Below are 14,682 nucleotides of genomic sequence, written 5' to 3'. Positions count from 1 at the left end.
TGCCTTGTGTGCACTTGGCATTATTTGAACCTGATGACCCCACTTCTAATTGTACTGTACAGTTGTTTTTTTTTAAATCATTTATTTTTTTACTTTTCCAAAGCACAAATCGGCGGCTGAAATTTCATTCAGCAATCAAAAAGCAAATCTCAGACTAATGAAGTACAAGCGCCTAATGAGCTCTGCGTCGCAGAAATCCAAGGTTTCCCACTGAGCTAAATCATTCATTTCAAGCTTCAGAGATAGGCTATATGAAGCTCAGTAAAAACTGAGGTCTTTTTTTCCTTCAGATTCTTTTATTTTTCGAAGCCGTCAGCATGATAGCCAGCGGCACAGAAACACGACATGACATAATGGCCTCTTGTGGCAGCCTCTGAAAGTCCTCGCCACACTTCAGCGGTTAGCGGAATAACTCTTCCCGCTTCAATTACCTCCCGTCACCTCCTCTCTAAACAGGATGATGGGGAGCGAGAGAGTGGGAAGACTGCAGCCAGCCTCGTGTGAAGGTACATTAACATTTGTCAATCAGTTGGCAGGGACATGACAAACAAAGTGTAACCTGCTCAAAACAAAGTGTAATATATAATCCACGTCAAAAATTTGAATGGTAGTAGTGTTTTCCCTGCCAACGGGCTTTCAAAAACCAGCGGACCACATCTTGGGTTGAGTGTTTTCTTGCAAGAGCGAGGATGTTCTGTACTCGAAGCTGTTGAAGAGACACCAACAAATCCAGCGTAAAGACAAAAGCAGACCTGACATGAAAAGACGAGCTGGTCGCAGACACCGCGCCATTGTTTGCTTTGTGAAAAAGAGCTCGCAAGAATGAACTATCATCCTAATTAGTCACACACTATTAGCTAGCTTAATTACCCTGAGCCCTGAAGCCACAAGCCTCTCTGGCATGATCAGGCGCTCCGTTTCATTGTAAGGAAAATGGGCGTCTCTTATCTGACTTTGATGAGGTCGACAAGCCAAATGCAGCTGGCATGCTTGATTTTTAAACGTGATCCCCTCCAGTTTTGTCAATTTGAACCTAATTAACAAAACAGCCAATGGCAGCAATTTGTCAGGCGTCTCGTTCACAATCAGAGTAACATGCTGCGCGAGATTGTGATCAGAAGATGGAGAGATTGTGTAATGGTGAGGTACGTTCTCTCCAGGCAAATGCTTCTGTGGCATCAGATGGACATTATCTGGGTTTTAATCTCATTATGTCAGGGCTTCTCCAAGGTAAACACTGAAAATGTGCAGTGGGTCCTGCTGGAGCAGAATTGAAAAACACAATGCATACAGTGTACTCTCAGAAAAATAACAGTCTAAATAAGACATGAAGATGTACCCTGTAGCTTTTATACCTTAGGATACTATAGTCCGTTTCTGCCACTGAACAAAGAATAAAAAATAAGGTAAGTATGACTTCTTATTTTCACAATTCGCAATTGCAAGTTTACATCTTTTTTCCCTCAGAATTGCGTGATATAAACTTGCAACTGCAAGAAAAAAGTCAGAATCATAGTCAGACATAAACTCGCAAAAAAAGTGAAGTGAAATGCAGGACTTACCTAATTTTATCTTCCATTGCAGAGACGGACTTTTTCAGACTTTTTCCTCAGAATTGTGTGATATAAACTTGCAATTGCGGAAAAGTCAGAATTGCGAGATTTAAACTCAGATTCTGAGGGGGAAAGTCAGAATTTAGACTTTTTAGCCTGCAATTCTGACTTGTTTTTTCAGAATTGTGATAAAAACTCGCAATTGAGACTTTTTTCTCAGAAGTGCGTGCAAACTCGCAAAAAAAAAAAAAAAAAAAGTTGTGAGTTTTTATCTTGTAATTTTGACCTTTTTTTCTTTTATTTGTGAGTTATCATATTGCAATTCTGACTTTCTTCAGAATTGTGATATAAACTCGCAATCTCAGAATTGTGAGATTTAAACTCTAAATCTGAGGGGAAAACTTTTTATCCTGCAATTCTGGCTTATTTCCTCAGAATTGTGATAAACTCGCAATTCAAACTTTTTTCTCAGAATTGCGTGATACAAACTTGCAATTGCGAGAAAATACTCAGAACTGTAAGAGATTTAAACTGGCAATTCTGAGGAAAAAAACTCGCAATTCTGACTTATTTTCTCAGAATTGTAATATAAAATCGCAATTCAGACTTTTTTCTCGGAAGTGCGTGAGATAAACTTGCAATCTCAGAATTGTGAGATTTAAACTCTAAATCTAAGGGGGAAAGTCAGAACTGATGACAAACTCGCAAAAAAAAGTAGAGTTTTTATCTTGTAATTTTGACCTTTTTTCCTTAGATTTGCAAGTTATCATATTGAAATTCTGACTTTCTGCAGAATTGGCTATATAAACTTGCAATTCAGACTTTTTTCTCAGAAGTGCGTGACAAACTCACAAAAAAAGTAGAGTTTTTATCTTGTAATTTTGACCTTTTTTCTTAGATTTGCAAGTTATCATACTGCAATTCTGACATTCCTCAGAATTGTGATATAAACTCAAATTTTGTGACATTTTCTAATTGTGGTATAAACTCGCAATCTCAGAACTGTAAGATTTAAACTGAATCTGAGGGGAAAAATCAGAATTGATAAAACTCGCAAAAAAAGTTGGGAGTTTTTATCTTGTAATTTTGACCTTTTTTCCTTAGATTTGCGAGTTATCATATTGCAAATCTGACTTTCTTCAGAATTGTGATATAAACTTACAATTCTGGCTTATTTCCTCAGAATTGTGATATAAACTCGCAATTCAGACGTTTTTCTCAGAATTGCGTGATACAAACTTGCAATTGTTAGAAAAAGTCAGAATTCTGAGATTTTAAACTCGCAATCTGAGGACAAAAATCAGAATTTGCAGGGTTTTTTTTGCCGTTTTGACTCAGATTTGTGAGTTCGTATCTTTCAATTAGAATTGTGATATAGACTCGTAATTCTAAACTTGGAGAATTTTTATCTTGTTTTAGAGTTATCTTGCAATGTTTACTTTATTTCTCAGATTTGCCAGTTTTTGTCTTGCATTTTTGACTTTTTTTCTTAAAATTGTGATATGAGCTCACAATTCTGACTTTTTTTTCTCAGAATTGAATGATACAAACTTGCAATTGCGAGAAAAAAAAAGTCCAAGAGTACAAGTACAAAAGTGCAAGAGAAAACTCAGATTTGCGAGATTTAAAGTGGTAATTCTGCGGAAAAAAATCAGAATTGCAAGTTTTTATTTTTCAATTTTGACTATACTCAGAATTGTATGTTTTTATCTTGCAGATCTGACTTTTTTGATTCAGAATTGTCAGACATAAACTTGCAATTGCAAGTTATAATGTACAGTTCTGGGGCGGGGGGGATTTCCTCAATTTTGACTTTTTTCCTCAGAATTATGCATTTAAGTTGAGTTTTTTTTCGACAAACAAAAAAAGCTAGAATTGTGAGAAGTTGCGATTACCTCTTTTGTTCTTTTTTTTGTTTCTCGATTCAGTGGCGGAAACAGCCTTCCATAACATGTAGTATATCACAAAACGAAAAAAAAAAGTTATAATTATCATGCGTGAAGTAGACTTTATTTTTACTTATTTATTTTTTATGTTAACTATACATTGACAAAGTAATTAATTCAAGTCTTAATAGTATCCTTCATGCAGTATTCAGTCAATCAATCCATAAAAATGGGCACCAACATGTAGTGTAACTAAATAGTTTACTCAAAGTCTTTCCCTTCATTGTTATTCTTTTCCAAGCAATCTAATGATTGCAAAGTGAAGAAAATGGGTTTGTTGCCCTGAGGCAACATCGTCTAATATTGGAGGAGTAGAAGCAATAACAACTGGACTCACCACCTGCATATAAACAAAATACAGTCAATAAGCCTGCGGTAGGATGTAAAAATCTATAAACAAAGTCAAAACAGAGCATGCTTTTTGCAAAGGATCTATACATGCATGGCTTCAGATGCACTTAAAATGGTCTAAAAGCCTTTCTTTAGCCAGAGCCAGGCAGAAGAGGTCCATTCAAGTGGAAGGGATTAAAAACACGACGTGCTATTTTCAGACAGCACTGTACAAAACAGCAGCCGTCCCGGAGCTAAGCTGCCTCAGAGCCGCCCTGTGCCGTGGACGTGAACCCTCTGGCCCCATGTCAAAACACTCGATATCCTCTAAAAGTTCAACACAATTAACATTTAACACTGCTTAAAGTGCATGAATAATCTACTGCAGAATTCATGCCCGAGTTTAAGAAATCCTTTACCATTAATGAGCACTTTCCGCACCACATTACAGACCACGCAGCCAGTCTTGGCCCGGTTCCCAAGGGGGAATAGCACCTGTCACAAGACAAGCTGTACATCTTCAGGGTCTACGGGGGCAGCCAGTCAGAGCCAAGCTGTGAGTGTGTGCTTTTAGTCATCAGCTATACCTTTCTCACCTTTCCTTTCTCCCATGTCTCTGAAGGTTACATTTCTATGCAGATCGTTTCCTGTAAACCCAGGAAAGAGTTCGCTGGCCTTCTGGCGTCACTGTCTCGGTCCCCAAAAAGGCCTCTGAAAGATTACCGGTCAGAGAAAGGATCTACGACAAGAGTTTGAGCTTGGACATTACCCCCCTCATTCCTGTCCCCTATATAAATTAGCATTTGAAAGAACTTGTGGAGGCATAGACTGTGGAAGGGAAGGGGAAGACGGAGAATGGCAATAGGAAACGCAGAGGTTCCCCTCACAGTCAAACCATTATTCTTCTACTAGCTTTGAGGGTCTTGTAAAAGAGCCCTTTGTCAAGTCTGTATGCGTGGGTATTTCGCTTTCCTAATGGATCCTTATTATGAAATTGTCCTCCTTGAGGAACTGGTCATGAAAACCTTCGGACATTGAGCTCTTCATAATCAAAGGATTCAGTTAAAGAAACAGTGAATCATCCTCACGCTGTTTCAAACCAGTTCCTTCTATGAAACAAAAAAGGTTCATTTTCTGAAGAACATCCTTGCCAGTATTTTCAATATACTGTACTAAAAGTGGAGGACTAGTGCTGTTAAGTTACAAAATAACAAAACAGCATAATAGAAGTTTCAACTAACCAAATTTCAACCAAGCAAATTTCCCTTGATCTTTTGACATAGAAGAGGTTTTGTATGCTTAATACATCCTGCAAGTTTCATAACTTAATGTCGTTCGTTAGCATAAACACTGCCTCCAGTGCAAGACATCGACGAATAGTCTTCTCACCATAGGCTCTGCCCACTGGCGTTCAGTCGCTTAACTGTTGACACTTGAATACTCTGAATGATACTCTGAGTGTCGTGTTGTGTCAAAAACAAATAGAAGTTACAATCACTGCCGCTATCTTGTCTAGACTGGATACAGTATACAGATGCGCGTTCGCTTTCTGACTTAGTCCACCCGCTTGAGCCTGTCGTCAATAGGACAAATGGAGCGAAAGAAAGTTCGCTTTGACGCATTCGCTTTAAACAGCTCGTCTGCGTCTTTGTACAGATATCAGAAGGATCCCAGCTTAAGGTGGACAATTTATTTTTAATGACATCCCGGATCATGTCTAAGGATTGTTTGGAGAATTTTGTTTTGTAAACGAGGCACAGTGTCATGGAGAGTTAACAAAGAAACATTCGTCGAAAGAGGAAGCGGTTCTAGATCTGACTACAGCTGCCTCACAAACGGTAAGTAAATGGTTTCATAATGCTTTGTCTGGAAATGACCGTTTTTTTGATCATGTTGTCACTCACATGCAACAGCAAGGGGAGCGTTGACACTGTTTCCTATGCAATGACGTTAGCCAAACATAACAGTGGCTGATTACTGACAAGCCTAAAGGGCACGCCCCTTAAATCGTTGTTTTAGACTAAATTAAAGAAAATAACAATTTTTCCACATTTATTTATATATATTGTTTGTGAAAAAAAAAACTGTATTAACATTATAAGTAAACCTCAAAGAACCTATTAAAATACAAAAAAAAAAAAAAGAAAAAAAAAACATCCATGTCAGGACCAAGTTAACTTTAGGTGTTTGGATAAATCTGAATGATCTGTTCATGAATCAGTCTGAATTGGTTCAGCTTAAAGTTCGCCAAAAAATTTAATTACCCAATTCATTTATACTCACTCTCAGGCCATCCCAGGTGTATATGATTGTCTTCTTCCGACAAAGAATTGGAGTTATATTAAAAAATGACCTGGTTCTTCCAATCTTTGTGATTGCAGTGAATGGCTGTTGAGAATTTGAAGTCCAGTGCATCTATCATAAAAAGTACGTCACACAGCTCTGGGGGGGTTAATAAAGGCTTTCTGAAGTGAATCCAAGTGTTTGTGTAAGAAAAATATCCATATTTAAAATTTCAAATAAATTCGAAATTTATAAACCATAATCTCTAGCTTCTGATAACTGTCAAACGCGGATTCATGAGAGAATGGCGCTCCAGCGGATGACGTAGGACGTAGACATAGCGTAAACTCCGGTGAGAATATGCTAGTCTTGCGAGAACCAAGTATTGTTTCCTTTTGGTCTCCTTTTGGCCTATATCAAAATCCTCTGGCATTTTTCTTTACAAATCCTAGGTTTGTACTTCTAATTTGTGATCAGTGTTTTGTTTTGCACTCTCCAGTACACTTGCAGTTTATAAAGCTTTAAATATGGATATTTTTTCTTATACAAATGCATTGATTTGCTTCAAAAGGCCTTTATTAACCCCCGGAACACTTATGATAGATGAATGTACTTTATTGGACTTCAAAATCTTAACACCCATTCATTGCCATTATAAAGCTTGGAAGAGCCACACAATTTTTAATATAACTTTGACTGTATTCTCCTGAAAGAAGTCATATACACCTAGAAAGGCTTTCATTTTTTGGATGAACTATCCCCTTTAACTTACTCAATTATGCAGTTAACAGCTAACTGAAGAAAGATTATCAGTAAATAGAACATCTTAACTTTGGTCTGGTTTCTCACACAAACATCTCAAATTACTTCAGAAGATTTGAAATCCAGTGTTTGAGTCTTACAAAGCACTTTTATTTTGCTTTGGCTCCTTTCTGATGCAAAAAAGCTTCGGTCGCCATTATATTACTTGGTGAGAGTGGCTTGGATATTCTTTAAAATTCACCTTTTGTGTTTCAAGGAAATGCAAACAAGTCATAGGGGTTTGGAACGACGTGATAGTGAGCAAATGACAAAATTTTAAATTTCAGGAATGTCCAAAAGGCAAAAAGTGTTGTACATAAGGCTACGCTTTGTACTAGACTCGTACCTAAACTACCTCTATTTCTCCCCCCTTTTTTCACCACTCTTCCAGTCCCATTTCTCACTACGTAGTGGTATTTGCCAAGCAGCTGTCAGCGAGAAGATTCCCGGCTCACAGAAATCAGCTATTGAGTGTCAACAGCCTTGTAACCATGGAGCCTTGCCCAACAGGAAGCACTTAAATCATGCCTAGCAAAACATTTCATATTCTCCATTCTCAAAAGTTTTTTTTGCTTACAGGTGCTTCTCACCATATTTAGTAATGGATTGTCGTGAAATATAGGGTTCACTGAAATGTCTATCAAAATTCATTTGGGAGTGTAATTTGACTTCTTGTAGACAAAATGGACAACTATCTGCCATGATGAGCTACAAAACATGTACTTTGGAGGTCTACATATAAATATAGGTGTACAACGTATTTTTGCCATCGCAAAGTAGGAACAACTATTCAGTTTCAACAGTACTCCAAAAAAGTACAAATTCTCCCGTTCTATAGGGCCACCAATTCTATTGAAGTTTCAAAGCGAACAGTGTAACTTGATTCATGAACAAATGACTCATGAGCCAGCTCTTTTTAGTGAGTCAAAACAGAACAATACAGTTTGAGTTTTCACAGTGTTTGAATCATTCTGAAACACTGCCCTTTACAGAGTTAGAAATGTTTCGTATATAAGCAAAAAAGGACATTATAACTAAAACATAACAAAATGAATCAGAATTATAGTCATTCAAGGCTTTTATACCACTGCATATCATCACAGACTGGAAGTATGCAGATGAAGTCCTCCGCTCTCGCCTCGAGACGAGGACAGACTGGGTCATTGCATTCTTCCCTGGCATTAACGCCAGAGCGGACTCGCCGTTTGATCCTTTGTGACGGGGCCGCCGGTCCAATTGAAATTTCCTGCTTGCTGACTAGAGAAGCGGGGCTCTGTGTGGCTGTTCCAGCGAGGACCCAGTCATCCTGACACTAATGGAATAGCCCAGCGCTCTCAATCACCACACAGAAGCTTCTCAAAGAACCCAGAACGACCGGCCAAACGCCTCCCATCACCCAGCTCTAATCTCCCTCAAAACAGGCACATTAAAAGAGAGCGGCTGACAGCCATAATAGAGAGAGGGGGCCAGGGAACAATACTGCCCCATCCACCGCATGTCTTACCGTTGGGTCTTATTGTGGCCCCAGCTGGGAGAAGATTTTTGTATAATAGCTTCCTTTCCTGTAAGAGGAGAGAGAGATTTCTCGTCTCTCATCACTCCACCTCTTTATTCTCGCTAATTTCTGGCTCGGTTTTGGGAAAGCCTGTCAGGATGGGTCAGGGAGTCGCAGCTAGTCACTTGGACTCTTTACGTTATGTGGGTGTTGCGATATTCACGGTCTGCTTTAAATGGACAAGAATAATACGTCTGGTTATATAAAGCACCAGAGAATAAGTTATCAAGGGATTTTCTAAAGCTGTGGAAAGCTATAGGGTAACTGTTTGATTTTTAACACAGTCCCACTCTCTGGAACATAGGCTAATAATTAAGTAGTGTGAATCTATTAAACATGATTTAGTATGCCATTTAAAATAACAAATTGAACACTAAAAGAATCGCAAAGACGACCCTTTGCAAAGACCCGCTCTACTTAGTTACTATTGCTATGTCTGACAAACCACTTGTTTACATCAAGCAAAGATTCAAGTCTGTAACCACCTAAATCAATGATTTTTAAAAGCACTTTTAGCAAATACAGGTAATTTTCCATAGAATTTTTTTTTTTTTTTTTTTTTACGTTTATAGCGGTTATAGTGCCAGCTGTGGACTGATCTCCCTAAAACTTTGCATGCTTGTTTAGAAACACCTGTCGCATGTGCTCACCAGGTTTCATGAAGTTTTGAGCTTCCGTTCAGGCTTTATAGGCTTTTGGGTACATTTGGACTGCTCACTTTTCTAAACAACCTAGTTATAGCTTCCCAAAGGGTAAATTTGAACATTTTTTGATAATTGTTTAACTAGAGAGTCCAGATAATTTCACTGCAGTGTTTTTATTTCCAGATTGAGCAAAACACCTAGGACTAGTTCACAAAAGTAGGTTATGTACATTTTTTGACTGACAGCAGTGGTTCTAGTGGCAAAGTCGTTTAGAAAGAGGAGGTCTATCTTATGATATGAATATAGTGCGTATGTGTGAAAAACCATGCAATATACAATAATTTCCGCCCTTGAAAAATGTAATAGCGCCCCCCAGTGGCCAATTTCTTTTACATTTCTCACAGACCTTTAGAGTTTTGTTACAATTTACCTCTGTTAAGCTCGTCTAATAGTTGCTCAATGTTCATCGGCCTATGGCAGCCATGTTTTTTTGAGATGTGCAAATGTCCTTATAGATACTTGTGGCACTTTGGACCAAGACCGTGCGTAACCATTTTCATGTTGATAGGACGAATGTTTGCGTAGTTATGGCCGTGTTTTATCGCCACCAACTTCAGGTTGGCCAAGCTCCTGGACATTTTCATGTGACTTCAGATTCAGCTCTTACATACGTGTTGTAAGTTTGGCAAAGATATCTCATTCCGTTCAAAAGTTATAGCCTTTTTAGGAAAGACAGCTCTGCCCCTTTCGAACGTTTTGCCGTCCCTTTGTGACGGAGGGTCGAAAGTTCAAGGGTTTTTTGATAATTATTGATATTCACTCTTCAGAGAATCTTCCTGCGCTGGTTTGTTTCCGATCAGGTGAAAAACCTAGGACTAGTTGGCAAAAGTAATAATGCAAAATACCAGAAAATTTAGCGGTGACTGACAAATCTATGAGCCAAGGATTCCAACAACATAAAACACTCGAGCCTGCAACTTAGGAGTTATTTCGTACTTTTGATAACCGTAGCACTCCCGTCAGGCCGATTGGGGCAAGCCTTGGTGACGTTGTAGACGGTGAGAGTACTACTATCCCTCCAAGTTTCGGGTCTTTACAACTTACAATTTGGACTGCCCAATCATTTTTACATGGTGATTGCTGATCCTTGGCTACTCTAACAATTAAAACAAGTATTCAGCGCTACGTGCTTAAACCCCCAAGTACCATGTTGTTTGTCTTAAATATGTTGTGACAAATCGCTAGCGGTATGTGAACCAATCAACTCTCCCCATTTTCTAGTTGTAGCACGAAATTAACATGAATGAACTAGAAATAGAATGTGATTTCCATAAGTAAATTTGTGGCAAAAAAGATGGAAATAATCTGTTGTTTTTATCCTGTTGTCATCCATACAACAGTAGGGGTTAAAAATTGCAACGTCCCATTAATCTTAATTCACCTCATTAGAAAAAGAGAAATGAGATAAATGTGCAAAAGAATGATGGATTTCTTTATTCTTCATGTCCTCCTCCAAGAACAATGACTGCAAATAGAGTAAAGAGCTGCAACAAAACCCGACAGCGAGGCACAGCAGAGGCTTCCTGATTTAAGGTAGCAGGTGAAATACGATTACAGCTGATGAGAGCCAAGGGGCGGCAGGAAAGCGAATGAAGCGCAAACACCGCAGTCTCTCACATCAGGACCGCTGGCCGGGGGAGGGGAAACAGACGAATGAGACGCATCCTCCCCTCACTGCAGCAACGCAGACAGTGATGGAGCGCCACAATATCACAACTACAGATGGAGAGATAGACGGGCAACGCGGAGCAGCATGAGAAAGATAAACGCAACCAAGAGCGAAGGATCGCGTTGATTTACGAGCTGGCAAGAGATGGTGGTTTTTACAAGGCCTGTCCAGCTAGTTAAATGACTCTCATCGTAAAACAAAACCATCGGACAGTAATCCATCTGAAAAGCAGAGTCTAAATCAAACTCAACAGCGTTGGTATCACTCTGCTTGCAGTATTTCTTAAAGCGAGTGTCATTGCGGATGGCCAAATCCACTAAAATTTGAAAAATAGTGTTTTTGTGTTGGAATGTTGTTTTAAGAGTTCTTTTTAGGCAAGGATGTAACATGCCGAAAGCATTCTTACCTCAGACAGATCTTCTAGAATTTGCCACTGACTCTGATGTCTCTATAGAGATATAATTTGTTTGTGATAAATCTAACAGACAGTCTTTGGTCTCATTAATCTGTTATTTGTTCCAGAGCAAACAAATCTGGCTGAGGGCAAAATCTCATCACATTATATCTCATGTAACTTCAATGCTGTATATCAGAGTGTTGCCTTTGTACTTTTGACTGAATTCCCTAACAACATTTATGACGGCTGTTTTTGTTTATTAAATAATATTATTCCTTAAACAATATTTTATATAAATAATAGAGGTATTTCATAACATTAGTATTGGGAAACGGTCTGTCTGTTCGTGATGGTGATTAGTTTCATTGTTCCGCCATTAGATGGCTACAAGTGACTGTTTTTATGAGCGAGTCAGCAATAAAGACTTTTATATAGAGGGTTTACACTTACCTCACAATTTGTTCAGTTACCCGGATGCGCAGCTATATTGGCAATACTTGGATCTAAACAACAGCATGGACTGCACGGTTAATGTACTACTAAATACGTTTTTCTGCTAATTTATGCTGTCTAAACTACGGAAAAACGTATGGAAGCTGCTAAATCATATAGAGAAGGACTCAGTAAACAGGAAAGTAAACAACTAAAGTTATTAGGTGATAAAGATACGTACGAGCAATCTTAAGATAGTAGCCTAATATTTCATCTACCTGACTGGAAATGTTAAAAACAATAACGAATGTTGTCAAGATTATTGCCCTGAAAATCCTGGTTCAGTTTGGACATACACTTTTTGTTCCTCAGCCAGTTTTTTGCACTCTTCTGTTTGATTTGATCTTTGGCAGTCTACTCCAAATGTTTTTTCTTGGTTTCGACCGATTAGTACAGCCCAAAACATGACAATAATTGAACATTTTCAGCAGAAATAATCAGCAAATTATGCAAGTTTCATTCAGTTCAGTTGCATGGTTTACATTCAGTGCCGCCAATATGGCCAAACGATGATGTGTTGTGAAAACATTCTATAGAATAGACTGAAACAGCTGTAAACGAGGAAGATATTTCTACTTTCAACAACACTTGACACTTGAGCAGCACTGTCTTTGTAAATCACCCTTTACGACATAGATATCGCTTTCCTCAACGGACATCCAAATACAAATTATTGTGAATATGGGATTGAGCTGCAGAATAAATGCTGTATCAGTTGCAGGTAATCACACTAGCTCAGTCCATTTCTCTTTCATAATACTCTACATAATAGGGGTTGAACGACTTCAGATTTTTTAAAAGTCGACATTTACGTGATAAAAGTCGAGTCGACGTCGACTAGTCGCTTATGACGTCATTATTGAACAAAAACACTTAAATCTTGAGCTGAGACTCAAACACCTTGTGCACAGCTATGACGCAGCGCTGCCTACATGGCTGTTGTTCCTATAATACTTTGCTAATCAGTAACTAATCAGTTATTTTGTCTTTGGGTTGCTATATTTCTCACAGATTTCTGCTCGTTCTAAATCAGCAGATAAAGTAGCACTGTAAAGATTACATTTATATAAAGTCATTAGTGAGAGAGCGATTGCGTGTGAATTAATTCTACCTGGCAGCGTCTCCTTACTAGCCTAATAATAAAGCTGTGGGTTTTAATTACTAAGAAATATATGCTAGAACTTTTCAGTTTCTAAGCTATATTAGCCAGAAATCATGGAACAGTGTTGACAATTCATTTCCCCACCGCGCTTTTGAATGATTGTGTGCGCACGATCTGCACGTGATGTACGAGCGAGCTACTGTATGTAGCCTATGTGTGTGCGTTACAGCGCAGCAGTGCATTAGATTAGAACGACAATTACAACAAGCTGTTTAAAACGTGCATTCTCCTGTTCAGTTTTAAACATCAAGATGGTATACTCACATGTGTTGTGGAGCGCTTTCGGAGTATGCATTTATCTATTATTTTAGCTGTTTTCACAAAGCATAAATGCCGACTTCAAAGACTTCTTATCCTGTTGCGCCCTCTATAGGACCAGCGACTAGTCGACGTCAAGCTTAAAGCGTCATGGCATAGCATTAAAGTCGACTAGTCGATTAATCGGTGCAAGCCCTACTACATAATACACTGAGCTTTTAATACAGTAATACAATAAGCTTTTAATAAGGCAACTCGAGTTCTAAAGTGACATTTTTGAATTAGTAATGGAGGCTTGATCTCAGCTGCTAAACCGTCAAACTGAGATTCAAATCCATGGCGAAAGGAAGTAGTCAGCACAAAATAAGATTCATAAAGACACTCCGTCATTGTTTCTTATATATTTAGACACTCATGCCGTCGAACTGTATGAACACAATCACACTCGTAGCAGTGCAATATGGCTGTATATTGGCATTCTCTGACTACTTATGGCTGAATCGCAGATGTGCCGATATACAGCCATATCACGCTGCTATATATACACTGGTTGATAACCAATATATCATGCATCCCTGCTCAAGAGTATACTTAATCTAATTTTTGAGCATTATATTAAATTGCACTTGACATGTTTCTGTGGACTTCAGCAATGGTAAAACCAGACCATGATGAGTCAGACCATTAAACCTCTACATGAACTCAAGAACAACCATCTTAAGTGATTTAATAGTATCACTAAGTAGATTTACAGAAATTTCCTAATACATCAACACTTTCTTGCTTATTGAATGGCAGTCTCGAGTGGATCTAATAAAATGACCCATCGTTTTCTCTAACAGCTTTATTAAACTCAGTCTGGAGATTCAAGCATCCGCCCCAATACAAAGTGAGCTGTCACATGTGAATGGAAACCATCAGATAGCCAGGACAACCTTATCCCAAGGAAACCCAACAACAACTTCATGAGTGCTGCAGTTCTTCTAGGCGTATAAAAGGCCACAGTCCCTCACGTATCGGAAAACACCAGCAGCACAGAGCTATTGTTCTCTCTGACATACAACTGATATTTATACACGGACTGTCAACGCACAACAAAGGCTCAGGTTTCTCTAGGTTGCATGTGGATCCTTTGTTCCCTTTGGAAAGCGAGAGAAAGAGATGGTACAGCAAAACCCAATCAACAGATAGACAAAACAGGACAACAATGACAGATACTGAGGGATCATTCACAAACACAAAACATTACATTACTGGGAGTTGACGTATATGGCAAGTTCTAGAAAAGGTCACAGTGCAAGAGACAAAAAAGGAAAACCCATAGATATCTGGGTTTCTTCACTGACAAAAAAAAGAACATTAATTCTCTAGGAGCAAGGACAAACACCAAGTGTATCACTAGCTAAAGCCACCAAGACTTGGATTTAAGTTGTCTGGATAAAGATGAGAACATTCCTCCAGGGCTGGATAAAATCACCTTGTAAACAAGCGGAAAAATGAACATCCAGTCTTTAATCTGACAAGGAACTAGT

General features: G+C 38.6%; 1 protein-coding gene across 1 annotated transcript in view; it reads right to left on the bottom strand.

The window, feature by feature from the left end:
- Nucleotides 1–14,400: 14,400 nt before the first annotated feature.
- Nucleotides 14,401–14,682, bottom strand: part of akap13 (A-kinase anchoring protein 13) — a 110,244-nt gene continuing 109,962 nt past the window's right edge. Inside the window, exon 34 of the mRNA XM_073831592.1 lies at nucleotides 14,401–14,429. Coding sequence (XP_073687693.1) covers nucleotides 14,401–14,429 — 29 coding nt within the window. The remainder of the gene's footprint in view (nucleotides 14,430–14,682) is intronic.

Source organism: Garra rufa, chromosome 25 (assembly GCF_049309525.1).
Source record: "Garra rufa chromosome 25, GarRuf1.0, whole genome shotgun sequence".
NCBI classification, from domain to species: Eukaryota; Metazoa; Chordata; class Actinopteri; order Cypriniformes; family Cyprinidae; genus Garra; species Garra rufa.
This window is presented reverse-complemented; position numbering and strand designations above follow the sequence as displayed.